General features: G+C 34.4%; 2 protein-coding genes and 1 pseudogene across 7 annotated transcripts; 1 reads left to right on the top strand and 2 right to left on the bottom strand.

Moving 5' to 3' along the window:
* Positions 1–1,694: 1,694 nt before the first annotated feature.
* On the bottom strand, positions 1,695–10,168 carry LOC115963152. 4 transcript variants are annotated; one of them, XM_031082047.1, is made up of 11 exons: positions 10,099–10,168; positions 9,526–9,677; positions 7,512–7,597; positions 6,130–6,866; positions 5,690–5,788; positions 5,462–5,576; positions 3,922–4,152; positions 3,707–3,831; positions 2,941–3,216; positions 2,222–2,333; positions 1,695–1,982 (listed from the first exon to the last, which is right to left on the bottom strand). In XM_031082047.1, exons 2-10 carry the CDS (start codon positions 9,550–9,552, stop codon positions 2,278–2,280), a joined length of 1,752 nt encoding a protein of 583 aa, XP_030937907.1. In that variant the 5' UTR covers positions 9,553–9,677; positions 10,099–10,168; the 3' UTR covers positions 1,695–1,982; positions 2,222–2,277. The 4 variants fall into 4 exon arrangements, with proteins under 4 accessions (XP_030937907.1, XP_030937908.1, XP_030937911.1 ...); XM_031082048.1 differs by having other exon boundaries at positions 5,690–5,779; XM_031082051.1 differs by lacking the exon at positions 2,222–2,333.
* Positions 10,169–15,937: 5,769 nt separating this feature from the next.
* LOC115963234 lies at positions 15,938–18,826 on the bottom strand. 3 transcript variants are annotated; one of them, XR_004085762.1, is made up of 5 exons: positions 18,212–18,607; positions 17,777–17,921; positions 17,602–17,674; positions 16,566–16,636; positions 15,938–16,473 (listed from the first exon to the last, which is right to left on the bottom strand). XR_004085762.1 is itself a non-coding variant. In XM_031082168.1 (4 exons), the coding sequence occupies exons 1-4, from the start codon at positions 18,070–18,072 to the stop codon at positions 17,272–17,274; spliced, it is 330 nt and encodes a 109-aa protein (XP_030938028.1). In that variant the 5' UTR covers positions 18,073–18,826; the 3' UTR covers positions 16,953–17,271. The 3 variants fall into 3 exon arrangements, 2 of the variants coding, with proteins under 2 accessions (XP_030938028.1, XP_030938029.1); XM_031082168.1 differs by lacking the exons at positions 15,938–16,473; positions 16,566–16,636 and adding an exon at positions 16,953–17,300 and having other exon boundaries at positions 17,990–18,826; XM_031082169.1 differs by lacking the exons at positions 15,938–16,473; positions 16,566–16,636 and adding an exon at positions 17,310–17,462 and having other exon boundaries at positions 17,990–18,825.
* A 1,486-nt stretch (positions 18,827–20,312) lies between these two features.
* LOC115964468 lies at positions 20,313–22,893 on the top strand (annotated as a pseudogene).
* The last annotated feature ends 88 nt before the right edge of the window (positions 22,894–22,981 follow it).

The raw sequence follows: 22,981 nt of genomic DNA, 5'->3' as shown, positions 1-22,981 counted from the left end.
TCCCTTAAAACCTTAAATTTTCATTCCCCTTGAAATTGAGAGAAATTAGAATGAATGAAATTAGATTTAATGAATTTTTTATTAAAACTCTCAAAATACTCCTATATATTCAACACTTTATTTTAACATAGGATGTCTAATAGTAATATTGTCATAAAATGAATTAATTCAATTTTCTCTATGTTACTCTTAAATAAGATTACTTACATTCTTTTCATTTTCATTCTTTTCCATTCTTTTATTTTAAAATATCCAATTAAGGTTACTTAATTCCATTCTATTCTGTTATTTTCCATTCCTTTGCTTTGCTTAAATACATTTTATTCCATTTTCTTATGAACTCCCAAACGAAACCTTTAGTTTTGTTACATATGTTGGAAGTTGTTAATTTTTTTTTTTTTTAATCTTATCTTTTTAACTATTTTCACAAAATGTTGACATAATAAGTTGTGAGTGATTTGCAATCCGATGGTATTATTGACACCAATTTCGTTTCTCACCGCACATAATTTGCCATTTCAAAGAATTGGGAAAAATTATTTATGAAGTAAATTGTCTCACTAAACTTTGTGTTTTTTTAAGGTTGCAGGTATTATCAGGTACATGTTCCCTTCAATACAAACTTTTATGAACTATTAAAATTTTAGAAGTTTCCAAGTTTTCATCTTTTTTTTTTTTATATATATTTTGGTTTGTGGATTAAAAGCTACTAATGAAAATTCAAAGTAAAAAATAAAAAATAAAAATATTTGGTGATTTTAAAAGAAGCCTTGCACAGCAGGAAAAATATAACGATAAAAAGAAGCCGATCAGAATAGGAAAATAATAACTGGACAATTAAAACATTTCACGTAGAATCATTTTCTGCCTAAAAGTGAGTTTGGATGGGCTTGTTTTCATTGACTTATTTTGTTTTAAAAACTAAGCTACGATAAAACTATAACTGTAACTACCGAAACTGAAACTTAAACAAAATGTATATGAAATTGGAGAAAATAAGCTGGGAATTTTAAGCCAAGACAAACAAACAAAAATTCACTTGTCTCAACTGCCAAAGAGCTTTCATGGTTAACAATAGTCCCTATTTTATTCCCTATCATTTAATTTTGTGTTTAAGAAGGGAGGCAAAAAGGGAGGAAAAGAAGGGGGGTCACTGGAATAAAATGAAAATATAACACCTGCCCACATTTTCTAGTAGCTCTAGCTCTTTCTGGTTTTCTTGACTAATTAGAAAACTCGTTCTCGGAATTGCTAAGCATGATATCCGAAATCCGTTATTACTGATAAAGGGGAAAAAGAAGAAGAAATAATTAGCTTTTTAAGCAATATCTTGTCTCTTAATTAAAAAGGAAAAAATTGTGATATGTGTATCTTTCACTCACTCAACTTTCTGATTATAAACCTAATGGTGAAAGAATTTTTAAGTGAACTAGTTGCTTGGAGCACAAGAATTTAAAGTTGAGTGCCTATAAAATCATGTTCTTGAGTAATATCTCTACTATTTTTTTACTATTCTATGATCCTATCTTTGAAACAAGCAAAACTATGAGATCTAAATTTCAGATAGGTAAGGATCCTGGGACCTTCCCTTCAGCTCTAGGCAAGGCGGTTTAGGGTTCAAAACCACGTAATATTGCTTCATAGTAATAATAGGAATATTTTGCACTTAAAAACAATCAAAACACATGCAAATATGAAAGGAGAAATGGAAAGACCCCCCTTATTGGGTTGTCAGTTAAGAACAATTTCTGATGTCAAACTTGTACTTACATCTCTTCATATAAGCGCAAAAATTATCACAGAAAAATCAGATTGTCTCTTTCCTGCTAGTGTAGTATCCTTGTGGCAGATTTCATTGTACCTGGCATTGCCTCCTATATTTTAACTATACAAGTTGTGTTGCGGCAGTGTTTAGGCCTTGGGTGATTGGTAAGTAAACAGCTAATGCATCCTTAGTGAGCATGCACTGGGTGGATAGGGACCTGTAATTACAATTACAAATAAATGTGAGTTCATTAAATTACCAGTGATATAAATTTCACAAAATTCAGCAAATAGATGTTGAAAAGAATACATTGGCAGGTTAGACCATGTGTATTAGAAACACGGATCAAATGTTTAAAAGTGGCTAAATGCCTATGGACCATCTGCAGTGATGGTATTTATTAGTGAATAACTAGAGCTACTGTTGACTGTGGAGGGCAAGAACTGTGTCACAAACCCATAACAATATATCTTCCTTCATACAGCCAAAATCATGAATCCTCGTAAGCCACATTAAATGGCATATTTAGAACCTGATATTGATGGGAATATGTACGAAATTCCCAAACCTGTGAGATGCAAAAATAGAGAAAATTATACGCCAAAGAAAAATAATCACACACAAAACAGTATTTATGTGGTTTGGCAATTTGCCTACGTCTATGGAGTTGCAGGGATTTCACTATTCTCAGGAAAAAATACAAAATGCGACAATACTGTTTTTCTCTCTAAAAAACAACATCAAAACCCTAATCTCCAAAACAACAGTTTTTTATATCCTGCCCATAGGATTCACAATAGGATACAAAAAAGGGGCCAAAAATTTTTCTCTATGGATTAAGCCTCAGAAAATCTCCCATTAAAAACTGTAACAACATTATTTCGAATCAGATCATAATCCGGATCAAACATAACTAAGCTCCACAAAGCCCAACAGATACTAAATGTCATATGCATGCAGCAGAAAGAATTCTATTCTACCCAAGACTACTTGCATGTTATATTGATCCGAGTTTTATCTTATCCTGTTTCTTTATTACAACATTCAGTATTTCATTATTAGTGAGCATCTAATGTGGTAGAAACACCACTGGTTCCAGAGATGGAAACCCAGATCCAGCAATAATAGGAATTTTTTAGCACTCAAAAAATAAAATAAAATAGATGTCTGGTGACCTTTAATTGACGCATCAACTGAATTTGATGAGTTACTCAACGTTATGTTATGAGCAGTATCACCAGCAGCATGCTTACAAAAGCCAGGGAGAACATCAGGGCCATCAAATGGTTCCATTTTAACCTTGGGAAACTTCATTTTAATCAGCTTCATCTCAACATCGGAACTTTGTCCACATGCTGGGAAAATCACGTCATGGAAAGGAAGGGCAGGAATTGCTAGATTGCCTTCCAACGGGCGGAAGATGCCCCATAGAAAAGATCTCACTTCCAATCCTAAATTAACAATCATGAACATTAGTTTCTTGTCATCACCAATAAAAGCTGTTATAAGGACTGCAACTCATTCATACAATCATTTTATCACTTTGATGTTATATTTTAAATCATTATCACAAACTTGGGTTGACTTTCTTTAAGTCACTAGGTTTTTGACATTTTAAATTTCTACCTCAGGATTTCTAAGTGGTGCAATCACAAATGTTTCAGCATTCTATCTCTATTATTTCATTATCAAAATAAACTAAGGAAATATTATTTGAGGAACTTGTCTGCTAAAGATTACATTCTTTTTCCTTTTTCCTTTTTCACTCTTTATAAAAATCTTGAAACAGCCACGGCTTAATCCTTCTGCCTAACTGTTTCAACCATATCATTTACAAGCATACATCTTATAGCTTAAACTTACCTATAATCTAAGATTTTGAACAATGAATTTCTACCAGTATATAATAACAATTTATATCAGAATTCACACAAGACTCACCACAAGAATCCAGATGAAGTCTTTTAGAAGAAAAAATTAATAGTTCCACATCATTCACAGAACTCCTTAGTACCAGATCTTGCATCTCTACAAGCTCCAACAGGTTAAAATACTGCTCTTTAGACCTACAATAGAAGCAGTCTTTCTATATTAACATACTATCATCTATAAAAATATTGCAGATTAAGGCCTGAGCATTGAATTCATAAACATACCTCTCAAATTTTCCAGGGAAAAAGTATAGTGCAATATCATTTACAGTAGGGCAGACATTTTGAAAGACATCCACCCAAATATTGCAACAAGGAAGAAATGTACAAAGGAGCACTCCAGGCATGTTTTTTGAAATCTTGAACACTTTAGGATGTACAGTGACTGGAAGATAAGCCAGAAATCCTTCATAGAATTCACTACGAGAAACCATGTCAAGGATCTCAAAGCTTCCACTAGCAAAGGAGAATCAAAATCATTAGAAAAGCAATGTCACTTAGATATGTGTGACTTTAATATGTTCTAGTTGAGTAAAATAAAAGGAATTTAAGTGCCACAATATATATATATATATAACTGAAGCTTTTGACTTTTTGTTGACCTTTCTAGAATTTGCCACATCATTATTATTATCTATATATAATAATAAAGCATAATATAAAGAAGAGAATGGGTATCATTATATATATATATATTTGTAAACTTTAAGAAGAAATAGCACTTTTGTTGAATTGCCTACATGCCATAAGTAACTTGTGAGTGTTTTTTCCCAAGTATGGATTGTTAATAATGGTTAAATGATTATATTCCCTATTTCCTAACAACTTAAGCTTTTAGGACTAGTATTAGCTTATAATGGTATTAGAATAAGTAATTATGAGTTCAAACCCAATCTCCACTCTAGCTCACATTTAAAAAAATTTAAAATTCCATGTGTTGGACCCACTTATTAAGGGGCAGTATGGGCCCCCACATGAGAGGGAGTGTTAAAATAATGGTCAAGTGATTAAATTTGCCTTCTCCTAATAGCTTAAACTTTTGGGACTATTGGTAGTTTATTATGGTTGGGTTTTTTATTTGGATAATTTGATAGTTACATTGGAGGGTGAGATTTAAACCCTAAACGTCTCCAATGGAAATACTAGGAGGTGTCATTTGAGCTACAAGGCTCTAGGCAATTTACTATGGTTGTATGAAACAAAAGAAAACTCAAGTAAAAATAGTAACATATTGTAAGATTATACCAGGGTTGAAAGAAACAATCGCCTGGAGTAAAATATATATATATATATATGTATATATACACTAGGTAATATTAGAGCAGTTAGTAAAATATTGAAACAATAATAAAACACAAAGCCCCATTGTCCAGCAATCGGTGTGTTGGGCCACTTTGTGCACTCAAGCTCTTTTATAATACATTAGTAAGATAAGAAAGATAGAAAGATGATTTATGAGGACATTAACAAGATAAAGGAGAAAGGAGAAAATATTGATTGATGGGGGAGTTCGAAAATTGTCATGGATTCCTCAAAACAGTATTATTTCAGCACACAAGTTGGTGCTCAGAACGTGTAGAGTAGATAAACATGCACTTTTCTTTTACATTGAAAATTTGATCATTAGCCAGTATGGAATTCCTCACTTATATAGTTGGTAGCTACCATTACACTATTCGTAGTTTTGAATTTTTTTTTTTTAACCCAAATGCATTTCTCAATAAGGAGATGAGTTTGAGACATCATGAAAGAAAACATCACTCACCACCAGGTAGCATCTAAAGCAGGATAATTTGGAAGAAATTTCTCAATTTTGGGCAAAAAATTCAGAAGATCACTCTCAGCTTCCTCAGGTTTAGCAGTGCCATGGAAGATACCTCCTAACATATACATTTTTCAATTAGTATATGAAACCAAATAGGCAAAGTATAAAATTACTAACAGGTTTGTACAAACATGTAAAATTCACAAAAGGCCGAAGAATTTTCCTTGCCTGTACATATGGGTAGAGCATACAATGGCTCTTCCTTGCAGACTAGGGAAAACTGCTCACACATGGGTCTATTCTTACATGCTGCAGGAGCTGTTTTATCTGAAAGAAAAATTGATAAGCACCCAAATTGTTTCCATGAGGTAGATACATCTATACTTTCAGCACATATACGTTATAAAGGAGCATGAATCTGGCACATATTCCATGTGAGTCAAATGTTAACAGTAATTAGTTGGGCGGCTCAGCTGGGTGCAGTTGTCTCAAAGGAAAGTCAGTAGTACCTTCTACTTTATTAAATAACAACTACTGTCCCCCTTGTTAGACTTATAATTGAAATTTAATTATAGGCAATATGCCTTGGGAAAAAAGAATTTATATTTTATAGCAGGATCAAATCATATGCATATGCCAGATGTTTGAGACCTACTGGACACCTCTACCTTTATGTTCAGATGTTTGAGACTTTTGTTCCTGAGAGACTGAATTGATGTCTACACTGCCACATATAGGAGGCTTGGAGTGTCCAGTAGGTCTAGAACTCTGATGCTCATTCACATTCTGCCCAGAAATTTTCAGAGATGAAGTTTTAAACTTGGATATTGTTGCCATGCTCTCTGATTGAGCAGAACTAGAGCCCAAATCACTTGGTGAATACAATTCGACCATTTGGGCTACTGACTTTTGTTCCTGAGTGACTGAATTGGTGTCTACAATGCCCTCTACAGGAGGCTTAGAGTGTCCAGCAGGTCTAGAACTCCGATGCTCATTCACATTCTGCCCAGAAAATTTCAGAGATGAAATTTTATACTTGGATGTTGTTGCCATGGTATCTGAATGGGCAGAACTAGAGCCCAAGTTACTTGGTAAATATGATTCTTTCAATCGGGCTCCAGACAACATTTTAACAGCTTCTTCAGGAGGAATAAACTTCACTCTGGAAGTTCCAATATGCAACTGCTTTTTAAGAGGACCTGTTTTCCTTGAATTCTTAGGAATCCTGCTAGGACTCACAGATCGCAGAAAGTCACAGTTGGATATCCTGGATTTTTTTGAGTTTAAAGCCTCAGGAAAGTGTTTCTTCATAGTAACTATTGGAGAAACTACGTCTTTGCTCGACTGACAGGCATCACAAAACCAAATTTCTGGAACAATGTGGAGCAGAACTCGCGTGCAGTAGCTGGAGAAAGAGTTCTATACAGTCATTTTCGAGAGCAAGTATCAAAATCAATTATGCAATACAAAAACCAAAAAGCTTAGGAAGCAAAGATGTTAATTAGATCATTGTTTAGTAAGTTTCCATTAGTGGTTGTAAGTTCTAATCATTTTTTTTTCTGGTTTCTAATGTTTTGGCAGCAATGCTGCTTGGTTTTGAATTGATTGAGTTTAACCTTCTGTGTTAGAGGGTGGATGTAGCTAGTGTCTGCAGCTTGCTGCTTGTAATCTGGTAGTGTTGTTCTTGGTTTTTTGAATAAAATCTTATTCATTAAAAAAAAAAATGTAAACAAAGAAAAAATGGAGCTGATAATATAATGTAAGTGCAAGAACAAGAACAAAAGGTAGAGTATATAAACTACCACGTCCAGGAACCTTTCAACACAATCTTTGATCATGAAATGGAAAGTTCAAGAATTTTGATAGAAACCACAACTCATTCAAACCATGTGAGCAAATAAGGTAGGTCCATCCTTAGAAAGTAAACAAGGATCTGAACAAAGAATACAATAACAACACATACACACGTTCATGCTTGCACAAGTGTGCACACGCGCACATAGACACACACAAGGAATTGGAGTGGGTGAGAGGAAAGAGTTAATCATACATATGTTCGCGGGCTAATTTGCAGTGAGAGCAAGTAACGAGAGTTTCTGCATAACCTACATGTCCACATATATCACAAGGTTCACCCTGCAAATGAAAAGATTGCATTAAGACTTGGTTATTACTCTATAGATATTAGAATTAATTTAGCGTATCAGCTGGCAGCATCCAATTCAAATCATTTTGACAAACATAATACATTAAATTTGGTCTAGCCATCTGCTTATGGTGATGTTGGACTCTATAGGGTTCAACCGAAGACGTATTTCACTAGTTCATTGTTTGAATGGTCCCGTGTTTCAGGTCCTAGAGATATTCATTTTATTGTAGATTTTATTGATTCTCGCATTTTGATTCTAATCACTAATTTTTGTAATTCATTAGGCTAACTTATGTACTCACAATGTGGAAATGAGGAAGTTCCTCTTCATTAAAAAAGACCTTATTACTTACCACAAAAAATGGTGGAAACAAAATTCAAGCTATAAAGCTTTTAGTACTAATGTTGTCCTAAAGTGATCAAGGACAAAAATGAAGATCAAGCAACAAAATAACTATGACAATTCAAGCTGGCTCATTAAAATGACCTCAACATATTTTGTAACATTAGTCTCAAATAATCTCTCTCTAAATATCAATGCTAAACAGAACCCTTTGGCACCATTCTGCGTATAGCTCACTCTGCCCTAATGTTCATCCAGTTGAACTCTCTGCAGATAATTAATCATGAAGATATGAAGTGCAGTAGTGTGGTAAAATGTAAGGCAATAGATGTTTCCTATTAATGTTGCAAGACAGAACCTTATAGCTACAGCCTACAGCAGCAACCATGACCGGAAGACAGGGATATTGCAAATTCACAATAGAATCATATTTGGATGGGACATGGGCAGTATATCTTCAAAGGGTTTCTATATACAAGTACTGTTAAAATTAATAAGATCATGTCATCCGGTAGAGACAAGCAAAAGACATATATCATGAATGACTAGAACAAACCTATGTCACTTCTAAAATTAAAACTAAAGCTTGGGTTTGTAACTACAATTTCTTTTTCATCCATTGGAACATGCAAAAGGAAAACAAATTCCACATAACGATTGTCAAAATGTTTAACTATCCAAATTGTATTAATAATGAACTAACACCTCCCAGTGTGTCACATCTAGATTCAAATCCCTCCTCTCCTAATTATCATTTTACTTGTAAATAGAAATGGGCTAGCATCTAACACTAGAATAGTGACTTTCATAGGCATTATATCGAAATCTTCAAATTGTTACTTGGCAAAAACTTTTTTTGGATCTTGTTAAGTGTGAAAGAAAAAAAAAAAAAATGCTTATAAACTCTCAAAACAAAAGAAGGCTACACTAGCTTGCAGCATTTTTCCTTTTCTTTAACACTCTTTTATTTTAAGTTTTCAAAACCAAGCAGCGAAGAGCAAAATGTATAGTCAAATTAGAAAGATTTTCAACCCAAAATTAAGACTTTAGCACAGCAAATGGCGTGTGTTCATCAGCTTAGTAAACAGAGAATAGAATATTAGTAAATAATCTCTCTCTCTCTCACACACACATACAAAAAGTCCCATAAAGAAGAAATTTGATGGGCAAAAATAATTAAATAAGAAAGAAATTATCAACCAATTTTCAGCCATTTCCACTTGATCCTAGAAAAGTAACACCCAAAAAGAAGAGAAAACCATATATATATATATATATATACACACACATATGTATATAAACATTTGCTCTCTCTCTCTCTCTCTCTCTCTCTCTATATATATATATATATATATTTGTTGATGGAAAAGTTGCAATAACTAATCAAAATAAGTGGTTGGACCAGTACCCAATAAAGGAATAAAAAAAACACAGCACAAAGTGACGCTCAAAAATAAATAAGAAGAAGAAAGGAAAAAAAAAACCTTGAAGCAGACAAAGAAGAAAGCACTAAATGCCAAGAATGGTGAATGATTGCTGATGAAAGAGAAGAATAAAATTTAGGGTTTTTACCAGGTGGGTCTTTCTTGGAGCTTGCATTTTGGGCAGTGATATAACAATGTACACTATTCTTGCTTTAGTTCTTAACAATGTACACTATTCTTGCTTTAGTTCTTTATTGCGTGGTCGTCAAGTATCTGGGACTTGGAGTTGACTGGTAGAGACTACAAGAACCAGAGAAGAAGAGAAATGTCAGCAAACACAATATTTTTTGCAACAAATTTTATGTCTCTTTAGTTATTGAGTTGTCATTAGTTTTTATTTATATTTATAGCTTACGTCATTTATTGTCAGTCATTTACGATTTGTCACCTCAATTATTATATATTATTATTATAAAAAATTTGTGAAAAAAAAATGGCTCTAGTTTTTTTTTTATTGGAAGAATTTCACAATTTATGAATTTCACTATCTGAAACTCACATATTTAAGGTAACTGGCTCGAGGCTTGTTGAAAGAAGAAAAGCTTCAGATTCTATAATTATAATTATGATGTTTTATTTTTGTCGACAATGTTACAACTTACAAAGTACGAACGACCAACAAAAAAAAAAAAAAAAAAAAAAAAGAAGACCAATTTCACACCTTTTTTTTTTTAATAAAGCCTTTTGTCAAGGAGCGTGAAGTGCAACCATTCAAAAAGGAATCTGTTAATAGGTCCCATAGCCACTGCATTGAGAAAAATAACAAGAGGCTAATAAACAATGTCCATTTCACTTGAATTTGCTCAACTCGCTAAAAATAAGTTAGGATATTTTTTTTTGAGGGAATAAAAATAAGTTAGTTGATTACAATAAAAATTTCAACTTTAATAAATGCAATTAGACTTCTTATATATATATATATATATATATGTATGATAGATTATGATTAATACAATATCACCCTCGTTACTTTTATCATACACTTTTTTTTTTTTTTTTTGAGAAGAACTTTTATCATACACTTATCATAACTTGTTATCTTATATAATTTTTTTTTAAATGTCACCTCAATATTTTTTTTTTAAATGTGAAATTTATTATGCATATATTTTATTTAATCCAAAATTAAGGATAATACGTGTGCTCCACAATCTACATGCTTTTTGTGAGAAGCCAAATGACATATTTTGTATGCAATGGGCAATTATACACATCCTATAAAAATATTAGGTGCTCGAAGAGTTCTTAACACCAACATTATTGATTCAGTTCAGTTCAAGTCGAAATGACTGAAAATTTTCGTACTGATTAGCTACCCAGTACAAATCACATATATGTTCTAGATTGACAATATGTTGAATGATTGGACAATGTAACATCAATGTTGATTACTATAGTCTAGAATACCAGTTTTATCAAATAAGGTGGGTGCCTAACACCTTTCCATTTTGTAAAATACTTATTCATGTAATTTTCAATCTTTAGATTGTAACTAGGAAACAAAGTCATGTACTTTATCTTAGATTATTTATGCGTTTGGATCCACGTTTGCGTTTGTGCGTTTGCACGTTTTACGTTTTCTCTTCTTCTTTTTTTTCAGCGCTTATGAACAATAACCGGTACTGTTCATGCACATGATTACACTGTACAAGAGACAAAGTTACTGTTCACGCACTGTTCATGAGACCCACAACCACTTTATTAAAAAAAAAAAATTAAAAATGAGTCTCACGGCACTATTTACACATTTAAAAATTATTTTACTACAGTGTTTTCAGTTTTCAACAAAATAAATTGTATCCAAACGGACTCTATATCTAAGACCAAAATCATTCACATGGGTTTGGCCCATACCAATCAATTCAAAATGGGCGAGGGGTGTGGTCTCTCACAAACACACCTTAGGAATTTTTCTAAGTGTTGAAAACATATTTATGAATGAAGTTTACTAACATAACAATAATCTTTAACATTTGTTCTTGCTATTTGTTCTTCAACATGAACATGACCATCTTTGTTTTTTTAAATCCTTCTTATAGTCATTTTATCAAACACGTGGAAACATATATAGAAATGTGTCGGGGACGTTTTTACGACAAGGGCCAAAAATGTGAGAATGGCCCAAGTCTCCTCTTGGGTTCTTTAAAAGTGATTATTTGTGGAGAGTCAACCCCAAAATTCCAAATGTATGATGAGCAAAAGGCTAATAGTGCTTTAATAAGAGAGAAATCATAATGCCATAATTAAAATACAAGAAAATGCAGAAAAAGTACACAAGTCCAAAATTTTGACCCACATTCAATAAGAAGAGGAAATTGAGAGAGACTGTGAGAAAAAGAGGGAAGGTTCCGTTGTAACCATATTTCCACCCCTAAGTTTCAGAATTGTGAGAGTGTTGGCTGGCTGAATGGGCTTTTAGTCTCAAGTTTTAACTTTGTGGGGAAAACATAGTTGGTTCATTTTGAATTTGATTAGGCCCTTTTATATTGAGTCTAGGGTACTCTAAGTGACTGTCAATAGAAGAGGCTTTGAACCCCAAGGTCTCAATCAAAGAGGTTATGGTCAGATTTTCTTTAATTAAGTAAGAGGGTTGGCTTGATTTTTACATAATTTGGGAAATGGAGTGGCCTAAATTCATGGGTTGATGTTTCCTAGACATGGGGGGCCCTTGGAGTTTGCATTTGGTTGTTGCAGCAGACAAGACCAGCCACTTAGGGTCAGTTATATGTTTTAAGCAAAAAATGGTAGAGTAGAAAAGTTGGGCCATAGTCAACCAAAGCATGAAAGCTCTTTTGGGGTGGAAACTTCAGGTACAAGACCTCCTTTATGAGCCAGAGGTGCTACCAGTGTCCCTTGCCCACTTGGTTGCATGCATGGGCTAGTCTCATGTAAAAGGTCCAAAAGGAATCAACCCATAACCTCCAAACCACACTTTCTTAGTTTCCCCCAATATGTCGCATGGGCTTAGGCCATGCTTAAAAGAATAAAATAAAATATAATACATAAATTGAGCCCATGAGAAAGTCAGGCTTGGTTGAATCGGGCTTGTAAAGAATGTGTCGCGAAAATGGTTATTAACAAAATGCAAATATTGAAATTACCTTTAGCATCAAAACAGAGAGCAAACTGTTTTGCTTGGCAACAATTCATTGTAAAAGAGACATAATTTAAATAAATAAATAAACACACACACACACACAAACTTTTCAATATATAAAATAAGCTTGACATACCATATGGTTTTAAGGAGTAGAATGATATCCCCTCTCAAGAATATAGGCTAGCTACTCTGAAATTAGCTCTTTTATGGCATGAGATAAATCTAAAATCATTCATCTTCTGGTTAAGAGAGACAAAGGATGTCTAACAGTTCATATATCATCTTTTTTATTTTATAGGGGTGGTGGCAACTAAATATGTATGAAATGGTTGGGTTCAATGAGAAGAAGAAGAGGCAAGAAAGGAGGAGAGAGAGAGAGAGTCTGAGGCATTAAAGAGCTTACATGGGAAGTTAAAAACAATGGAGAAAGGCAGTTAGGGGTGTTATGGAAATAGAAGTGAAAACTATAGAATCGTTAAAAGATTAATAGAAAAAAAATAGGAAAAATTTTTTGTTTACTAATGGAAAGAAAATAATGACATAGCTGCTAATGTGACTCAACAACAACGTAGTAACAATAAATGCAATATGCACCGATACAATAAAACACATACACACACACGCACACAATATATATATATATATATATATATATATATATATTTCTACCTAAAAAAGAACGACTGTTCACAGTATTATATAAAAAGTTGATAAATTTGAATTATTTTTAGCTAGACAAACAAATGGCATTGGAAGTATAATCTTTCAAACTCTCTCTTCTTCGAATTTTGGGTATATGATTGGGTTTCTCACCGTTCATTTATATTAGACTCCTCATCATTTGCACTAAATTAACTCACTTGAAACAAAAATTAAAAAGTTTAGATGAGACACATAGCATAAAATTAAACTTTAATTGAAATTCAATTTAAATTCTAATTGAATTTCTTCTCAGCCTTGACTTTATATATATGATGTTTTATTTTTGTCAACAATGTTAATTAAAAATTTAAACTTTTTTTTTATAAAATCTTTTGCTAATGAGTGTGAAGTGCAACCATTCAAGAGGAATCTAATAGTTCCCCATCCACAGACACTAAATTGGAAAATTAAAAAAAATTAATGAACAAATATTCATTTAACTGAAATTTGCTCAACTCCCTAAAAAATAGTTAGTCGATTACAGTAAAAAGTTCAACCATGTTTGGTACACTGTAATAATGATTAAAGTATAATAAGAATAAATATTACTAGTAATAAAAGAAGCTAAAATGGAATAATAATTCTTATTCATCCATTTGGTGATAACACATGAATAAGGTGGTGGAATGATATCATATTTAGTCAAAATTTCCAAAACACCATTTTTACAAAATTATATGTTTACACATATTGGATTATGTTTTTGAATTAATTTTCAATTTGTAAGGACAACAAGATAGATATAAACGATAAACAAACTTGAGTTTCTGTATTTGAGAATATCAAACTAAAAAGACAAACAAACTAGCTTTAATCTCATGTTCGCAATAGAGAAAGAATGTGATGATGGCAATAATTGGGCATTTTATCCTTTTTGTATTAGTTTAAAATGATAATTAATAGAAATAAATAATGTAAAATGAAGCTATTGATCTAGAATTGGGTTTCTCTTGACAGCCTAAAATAAGATAAAATTTAGGCTCTCTTTGTTGTGGTATTGGAAGTGGAAGGAATAACAGAAAAATTAAGACAAGAAATCTCATCAATTAAGAACAAAGCTAAGAAAGACTATAGAGAGAATAAATGAGTTACGAAAAAATATTCTAATTCAAATATGAGCTTTTTTCTGGAACTTAAATTTGTATAATTTAAGGAATAACAATTACACTCCTTTTTTTAAGGATTTGTTATTCTTCATTTTAAAGAATAATCATTCATAAAGAATAATTGTCTTATATAATAAAAACATAACCAAACAATTGAATGGGCCTAATTGAGCTTGGTGAGAGAGTGTATAATGAAGTGTGTGTGTGTGTGTTTAACAGTTATTTTGTTTCTAAAATAAAAGTTTCTAATTATATTTAAATACATGATTGTATTGACTAATAAAGTATAAATTGTTAAAAAAAAAAAAAAAAGTGTAGTTAAATTCAATACAGTTATTTGTTATTATGGGGGGATGAGTGTGAGCTCAGACTGAGAACCAAAAGCCCAATAAGATCATTTTTAGATAGATAGGCCTAGCCCAAAGATACGAATGTGGATGAAGTGATCTAGTAGATAGAAGGGAACCTCCCAGGATCACTTCAACAGAGGCCCAGACTAACTTCAATTACTGAGGTTCGTTGCTGATGTGATGTGCTGAACCTTCCCTATGACAAGTGATAAAAGAACCACAGATGACTAATTCCCCTCTGAACCAAGATGCCGCCTTCCATCAAACTCACCACAAGAAGGGCAAGGAGGGGATAAGGACCACTGAAGCAGTCACTTCCGCATTAATGAGATTCTACACCTAATCTATGCCACATTAAATGCTAATTGACTGGCCTAAACAGTGGAAACACCCCAAAAAGTCCTATTTCATGATCAAAGAGTGGCAAAACAGAGGGGCAATGGGACGAGTATCCCCCAAATCCAACTAGGAACAAGCCAATTGGAGAGAGAGGAAAAGGGAGAAATGGTTAGAGAATCCATAATAGTGGTGCTAAATAGCTATATTGCTATTTTAGCTCCACCAAAATACAAAAAGTGCTCTACAATAGTGAAGGTATATCTAAATATTTTACCTTCAGAGTTATAGTACGCAGCTACTTTTGGCTGCATACTGTAGCTTGAAGCTAAACGGAAAAAATATTTTTTTATTCCCACTAGCATTAAAATAATATTTCTTCTCTTTCTTTATTTAATTCTTTTTCTATTTCTTTTCTTTCTTCCGTTTATCACACAAAGACAAAGGCACAGCTCCTTCTCAAGCTCTCAGCTCTCACAGCACTCAAACTCTCATCCTCTACAAAGGCTTTAGCTTCACCGATTCCCATCATCTTCATCCACATACTCTCACCGATTCATCAACCTCCTCACCGCTGCCACCGAAGCTCATGCACCACTGCCGAAGCTCACACATCATCGTCGACCCATGCACCATCGCCGACCTGATTCATCATCCTCCTTACCCACTTCGAAGCCCAGCTCATCTCTGCCAAAGCTGCCGCTACCTTCCTCAACCCATTGCTTTGGTTTTCTGCCAATCTTAGGTATCACTCTATTCCTTCTCTCTACTTCTTCTTCTTCTTCTTCTTCTTCCTTTTTTTATTTTTTTTTATTTTTTTTTATTTTTTATTTTACAATGATTTTTGCGATATGATTTGTGGTTAAGATGGTAGCGGTGGGGGCAGCAATAGCGGCGGTAGTGGCAGTGGTAGTGGTTGCAGTGGTTGTGATTGTTGTTTATTGTAGCTGATATATTATTTTATTGTAGTAGATATATTATTTTATTGTGATGTTTATATTATTTTATTGTGTTCAAAACTAAAATAGATCCACTGCTGTTGGATATTTTATAAAGTGAGTAGATAAAATAGATAGAGTAACTTTTTGTGGTGTCAAATAGCTAAAAAAATAGCACCATTGCTTTGGATGCTCTTATAAAAGGAGGAGAGGTGCAACAGGTAATGAGATTCAAAAAATTTAGAAAAAGGTCTTAGAGAAGAACAGGAGAGAAAAAGTGGAAATAGAGAGATATTTCTAAGGGATTTTAGTCCTTGTTCCTACCCCTTGTATCTCGGGAACATTGTTTCTGTATGTATAAAAGCCTATTTTGATCTGTCTGTTCCTTCAATTTGCTGTTTAGATCTCTTATTGTGAAATATTTTCCCATCTTTTTAAAAATTATTTGTGCAAGATCTCTTCCTTTGGCACTACTGCTTTCTCAGCATTAGGATTCGGGGAAACCTATAGAATATCAAGCATGTGATTATGTGAAATTACAAATGCATTCAACTATCTCTAAGGACCAAAATTATCACAAAAACTTAGACACATACGATGTCGAGAAAAAACAAACACGGCAATCTTGAAAACAATTTTTAGCAATCCACTAAGCAACCAAATCAGCCTGCAAACAAAACAAATAGTTTCATTAAAGAAAGAATCATCAAACACATAGTTTCATTGTTCGTATTTGGTATTTGATGATGCCGGAAATAATACCACCAGTGAGTCACACGTTCCTCGTACGATCGCCAATGGCACCTGCACAACGAAAAGGAATAACCTAGCAGAGAGTACCGGTGTGGTACCGGCCAAACACCCTCCGAAGGTCAAGTTAGAACTATTCTCACTGCTCTAGAGTGCTAGAGAGGGTAAATTATGCGTACCTCGGTTTGTGAGGGTGCTCGGGTTTTTATAGTAGTAGAGGGTTGACCTCTTTTCCTTGGAGTAGAAGTCTTTTCCTTATAGGAGTCTTCTTGGGCATATTTTACGGGATCCTTTCCATATAGGAGTCCTTAGGTTTCATGAAACGTGGGGAGCAAGTTATTTACTTATATACGTAAATGTGCAGATCAATCATTCCATAGACTGACGCCGTCAGTTTAAATTTACCCCGTCAGTTTATGTTTACCCCGTCAGCCTCAGGATGTCCAACTTTATATGCGGAGTTCTATTTCTTCATATCCCCGTCAGCCTTGAAGGAATGCTGACGGCAAAAACACCTCGCCACCCTTGCCAAGCGTATGCCGTCACTCTTGTCTACCTAATTTTATCCTCATCTAACAAATCTAAAGACGAATAAAATCAATTAGGTAGCATAATTCTTCATTCACAAATGAGCAATGCTACATACACAATACTTTTCACAACTGTTAAATTATCAAATTGTTATTGATTCTCATCTGGGCTCATCACGAAATTACTTTATTGTCGACCATCTAGAACCCAGCCCAAAAAAAAAAAAAAAAAAAAAAAAAAAACGTGATTCGAGAGTTATTGTTCACAAATATATGTCAAGCACTTTTCCTATAAAAAAAGTTATAAAAAAAATGTCAGCCAAACATTTCATCGAACACGTATAAGACTCACCGTCATGTATATTGGCCCGCTGTACCCACATACTTCCGTGAAGTAAGGAAGTGCACCAATGTGATCCAAATGGCTATCCAATTAACAAAATCAATAAAAATACAGTGATTTCAATCAAAATTGAAAAAAAAAAATAACAAAGAAATAATAAGCTTGGGTTGAGAAAGTAAGGTACAAGTGGGTGATGACAATGCAAGTGAAGGCGCTGTCGAAATCGCTGGAGGTGGAGATGCGAGAGAAATCGGGGTAGCTTTGTTTCTAGAAACTTCGCCAATGCCGCTGCCTTGTTCGTCCTCAACGGTCCTCCTGGGTGCGCCAACCTTCAATTCAAAATCAATTTCCACTATCAATACCAAAAACAAAATACCTAGAAGAAGGGTACGTACACCTGGGTTGGGAACGGTGAGCAGAAGAAGGTAAAGAAGGGAGAGGTGCAAACAACTGAGCCAATGGGCTTGCACAAACGTACATTCATACACACATACACAAAACAACAGTAAACCCGAAGCCCCTCAAAACCCCAGATTAAACCCCAAATCAAAAACTCACAGCAACAACCATTCGGAACCCTAAACCCAAATCAAATTTCCAATCAAACCCAAAACCTCACCTTGCAATGAATCTCTGAAATCTTGGCCACTCGGAGCCCGGGAACCAGTTCTTCGCAGTCAAGCTCTCTGAGCGTGGGTCCAAGCAACAGAGTCAGAGGCCAACTGGGTCACCCTGCATTGTTGAGATTGCGGACTGTGGGTTGAGATAGAGCGCGGCGGCGAGATTATCGGGAGCTAGGTTGAGAAGCTGAGTGTTTTTCAATTTAGGGATTGATTGGGTTGAAATTTTAGGGGTTTTTTTGAATTTATAGGAAGGCTATAGCTGCGGCATAAATGAGTCTGGAGCTGCGTTTAAATAAACGCAGCTCTACCACATACAGCTAGAGCTGCGTTCTTCTAAACGCAGCTTTGACATGTCTGGAGCTGCGTTTAGAACAACGCAGCTCTATAAGCTTTGAAGCTGCGTTTGTTAAACGCAGCTCTCAGATATATTGAAAAAAAAAAAAAAAAAATTCCAGGTTGGAACTAAAGCTGCGTTTTTGAAAACGCGGCTTCAATCCTACCGGGTTAAACGCAGCTCTAATATCAAAAAACGCAGCTTCAGAGCTGGTCTATAGCTGGGTTTAATAAACACAGCTCAAACAGCATCCTGAAGCTGCGTTTAATGAGAACGCAGCTCAAAATTCGACCCTAGAGCTGCGTTTTTAGAAAACGCAGCTTAAATTACCGATTTTAGTAGTGAAGTTATTTTTTCCATCATTATCATTTTGGTGTTTGCTTTTGACCCCCACAGTTATAATATACTCTCTCTCATTTTTCTTTTTTCTTTTTTTTTTTTTTTTTTTTTTAAATACAAGATAAAAATTCTACTCTAACCTAATCTAATGTATATGTGTGTGAAACTCCCTCCTAGAGATTTGAACCCCAGCTCTTGCCCTCCACACCCCACACCCCATAAGCACTTATACTTATAAAGTGACTATCGCACCAAGGGTGTGTGGTTACTCTTTTTTTTTTTTTTTTTAACTAAAATAAAAAAGAACGGTTCTTAAAGTTTTTATTCTAGCATTTATATTAGGTGGTATTAATATGGGAAGGCAATAATACATGTAGCAAAAACCAAAAAAATATTATAAAAGGGAATTAACATTAGTAATATGTGATGTTACACCGTTAACTTGACTGAGTTGACTCCAAATCGGATATGCATCTCTGCCTAACACCATATAGTCAAGGTCTCAACTATTGTGACCTTCGACATTAAATAATTGAACATATTCATTTTTCCAATTACAATAATGATAGTAAGAAAACATTGCAATTGCAGGTCTCTCACGCTAAAGCATATTTTTAAGTAAAATAATGTTCCATCTGGACTTCCAGTCTCCATCTAATATATATATATATATATATATAGTATTTGCTAGAGTCGTTATTGAAATGGCATTGAATGTGTGTTTGGGATTAGCTTATCAACTACTCTTTTGTATTTTTAGCTTTTAAGTACAGCGTTTTAAAACTTCAAAAAAGTACAATTTTTTAAAACTTTATATTTTTTTTTCACTTTTTTTTAGGTACAAATATATTTTAGCACACTTTTAGCAAAAAGTGTTCATTAAAGCTAAATAAACTACTCCTAAATGGATATGCATCTCTACCTAATTCCATATAGTCAGTCTAAACTATTGTGAGCTTGACATGAAATTATGGAACATATTCATTTTCCCATCTACAATGATGATAGTAAGAAACATTGCAATTGCAAGTCTCTCACGATAAAGCATATTTCTGATTAAAATAATGTTCCATCTTAACTCCCATCCTCCAGGTGTGCTTAAATTATAAGAGTGCTAAACGAAATTGAGTACAAAATTATGGATATATTTTAGCACACTTTCAGTAAAAAAATTTCATCTAAAAGCTAAATAGGCTGCTTCCAAACGATATGCATCTCTGCCTAATTCCATATAGTCACGGTCTAAACTATTAGTGAGCTTGACATGAAATTATGAAACACATTCATTTTCCCAACTACAATGATGATAGTAAGAAACATTGCAATCGCGGGTCTCTCACGATAAAGCATATTCTTGATTAAAATAATGTTCCATCTTGACTTCCAGTCTCCATGTGTGCTTAAATTCTAAGAGTGCAAAACAAAATTCAGTACAACATTATGGGTTTATCAATTTCTCTGTTCATGCTCATGCACTTGCTTGCTCTACTTTCGTTGTATAATCTTATGTTTGCTAGCTCTTCTTTCGTGCAACCATTATGCCATGATGATGAGAGCTTCGCCTTGCTGCAATTCAAGGAAAGCTTTATCATCAATCAGTCTGCATCTTATGAAGCTTCTGCTTACCCGAAGGTTTCTTCGTGGAAGCTTGAGAGTGATGATTGCTGCTCATGGGATGGTGTTGGTTGCAATAAGGACACCGGTCATGTGATCAGCCTTGATCTCAGCAGTAGTTGTCTTTATGGTTCTATCAACTCCAGAAGTAGCCTTTTCCGCCTTGTTAATCTCCAGAGGCTGAATCTCTCCTACAATGACTTTAATCACTCTCGAATCCCTGTTGGTATTAGGCAGCTTTCGAATCTAACTCATTTGGACCTCTCCAATTCTGGATTTGCAGGCCAAATCCCAGCCGAAATTCTACACCTTTCTAAGCTGGTTTATCTTGATCTCGAACAAAATTTATTGAAGCTCCAAAACCCTGGCTTACGGAGCCTGGTTGAGAAGTTTCCAAACATGAAGGAGTTATATCTTACTCAAGTTAATATATCTTCGACAGTGCCCAATAACATGGCAAACCTTACTTCTTTAACTTCTCTTGTACTTAGAGAGTGTGGTTTGCAGGGTGAATTCCCGGCAGGAATTTTTCAACTTCCAAATCTAGAGGTCCTCAGTGTGCGGTTCAATGCAGATCTCACTGGATATGTTCCAGAATTTAACAGAAGCAGCCCTCTTAAACGCTTGAGGCTTGCAGGTACGATTTTTATGGTGAGCTACCAAATTCAATTGGTGACCTCAAGTTGTTAAATACTATTGATGTTTGGGATTGCAATTTCTCTGGACCAGTACCATCCTCACTTGGTAATCTTACCGAGCTCATCTATCTGGACCTTTCATATAACAATTTCACTGGACCAGTACCATCCTCATTTGGTAATCTTACCAAGCTCATCAATCTGGACCTTTCGTATAACAATTTCAACCGTGGTACTTTGGATTGGATCGGTAAGCAAACTAAACTCATGAAGTTGGGCCTAGAGAACCTCAATTTGAATAGTAGCATCCCATTTTTTATTCGAAACCTTACCCAACTAGTTGATTTGCGACTTTCAAAGAATGGTTTGCATGGTTCAATACCAAATTGGATGTGGAACTCAAGTAAAAAATCTCTCCAGAATCTAGATCTGTCTAACAATTTTCTAACAGGGTTCCACCAACTTCCTGTTATTCTACCATGGACCAATCTACGAGGTTTGGATCTTAGTAATAACAAGCTGCAGGGATCACTTCCTATCCCATCACCTTCCATCATTACTTACTCAGTCTCAAATAACACACTAACTGGAGAAATCCCAAAAATGATTTGCAATCTAAGTTCTCTTGATGCCCTTGACTTGTCATATAACAACTTGAGTGGCATGCTTCCAGACTGTTTGGGAAACCTCAGTTTTTCCTTATCATTTCTCAATCTAAGAAGGAACAACTTTAACGGCAAAATTCCTCAAATATGCAAAAAGGGGAGCAGATTGCAAATGATTGATTTTAGTCAAAATCAATTACAGGGGCGGATACCAAGATCGTTGGTGAACTGTACAATGTTAGAAACTCTTATTCTTGGAAACAACCAGATAAATGATTCTTTTCCCTATTGGTTGGGGGTTCTTCTAGAATTGGGGGTTCTTATATTACGACATAATCAACTCCAAGGTGCAATAGGGAAACCCAAAAGTAATTTTGTATTTCCAAATTTGCATATTGTTGACTTTTCTTACAATAGCATCATTGGTAAGTTACCATTGGAGTACTTCCGAATTTGGAAAGCCATGCAAATCATTGGTAAGAATGGTCCTATTTATATGCAAGCGAACATGAGTTTTGATCTACTAGGATATACATGGAATTCTGGTTATGCTTACTCAATGACATTCACAAACAGAGGCATAGAGATTGCATACGAGAGAATCCCATATATTTTCATAGCCATGGATCTTTCAAGCAATAAATTTGAAGGAGAAATTCCAGAACTCATGGGGAATTTGAAAGGAATCCAGGTGCTCAACCTTTCCAACAACTTACTCACGGGTTCTATACCCTCATCCTTGGAGAAGTTGACAGCGTTAGAAGCATTGGACCTTTCTCAAAACAAGTTGTCTGGAGAGATCCCTCTACAACTAACACAGCTCACATTCGTTGCATTTTTCAATGTCTCTAACAATCATCTAATAAGGCCTATACCACATGGGTTCCAATTTGATACCTTTCAGGACAAGTCTTCCTGGATTGTGTGGAAGTCCTTTGCCAAAGAAATGTGGAAATTTCAAGGACTCATTGCACCCTCCTTTAAATCAAGACTCAAAGTTGCTATCTGAATTCGACTGGAAAGTAGTCGTGATCGAATATGGTTGTGGATTCATAATTGGAGTTATTATTGGGCAAATTGTGATCGCAAGGAAGTATAAATGGTTCATTTATCTTCACTATGCCATTCAACACCATATAGGAAGATAATTGACTGGGATGGGATCTTGATGTTAAATTCAAACAAGCTAGATGTTACCCAAACAAATAAATCTTGGTATGTGTTGTTAGCATTATT

Source organism: Quercus lobata, chromosome 10 (assembly GCF_001633185.2).
Source record: "Quercus lobata isolate SW786 chromosome 10, ValleyOak3.0 Primary Assembly, whole genome shotgun sequence".
Classification (NCBI taxonomy): domain Eukaryota; kingdom Viridiplantae; phylum Streptophyta; class Magnoliopsida; order Fagales; family Fagaceae; genus Quercus; species Quercus lobata.
Note: the sequence above shows the minus strand (reverse complement) of the source record. Positions and strands in the feature narration are given on the sequence as shown.

Coding starts and splice junctions, on each gene's coding strand:
- LOC115963152 (XM_031082047.1), bottom strand. CDS start 9,552: ATGCAAGCTCCAAGAAAGACCCACCTG. Junction 7,598..9,525: donor CTCCAAGAAAGACCCACCTG/GTAAAAACCCTA, acceptor TTTCATTTGCAG/GGTGAACCTTGTGATATATG. Junction 5,789..6,129: donor TCAAACATCTGAACATAAAG/GTAGAGGTGTCC, acceptor TTTTTCTTTCAG/ATAAAACAGCTCCTGCAGCA.
- LOC115963234 (XM_031082168.1), bottom strand. CDS start 18,072: ATGTACGTTTGTGCAAGCCCATTGGCTCAGTTGTTTGCACCTCTCCCT. Junction 17,922..17,989: donor GCTCACCGTTCCCAACCCAG/GTGTACGTACCC, acceptor TTTGAATTGAAG/GTTGGCGCACCCAGGAGGAC. Junction 17,675..17,776: donor TGCATTGTCATCACCCACTT/GTACCTTACTTT, acceptor TTAATTGGATAG/CCATTTGGATCACATTGGTG.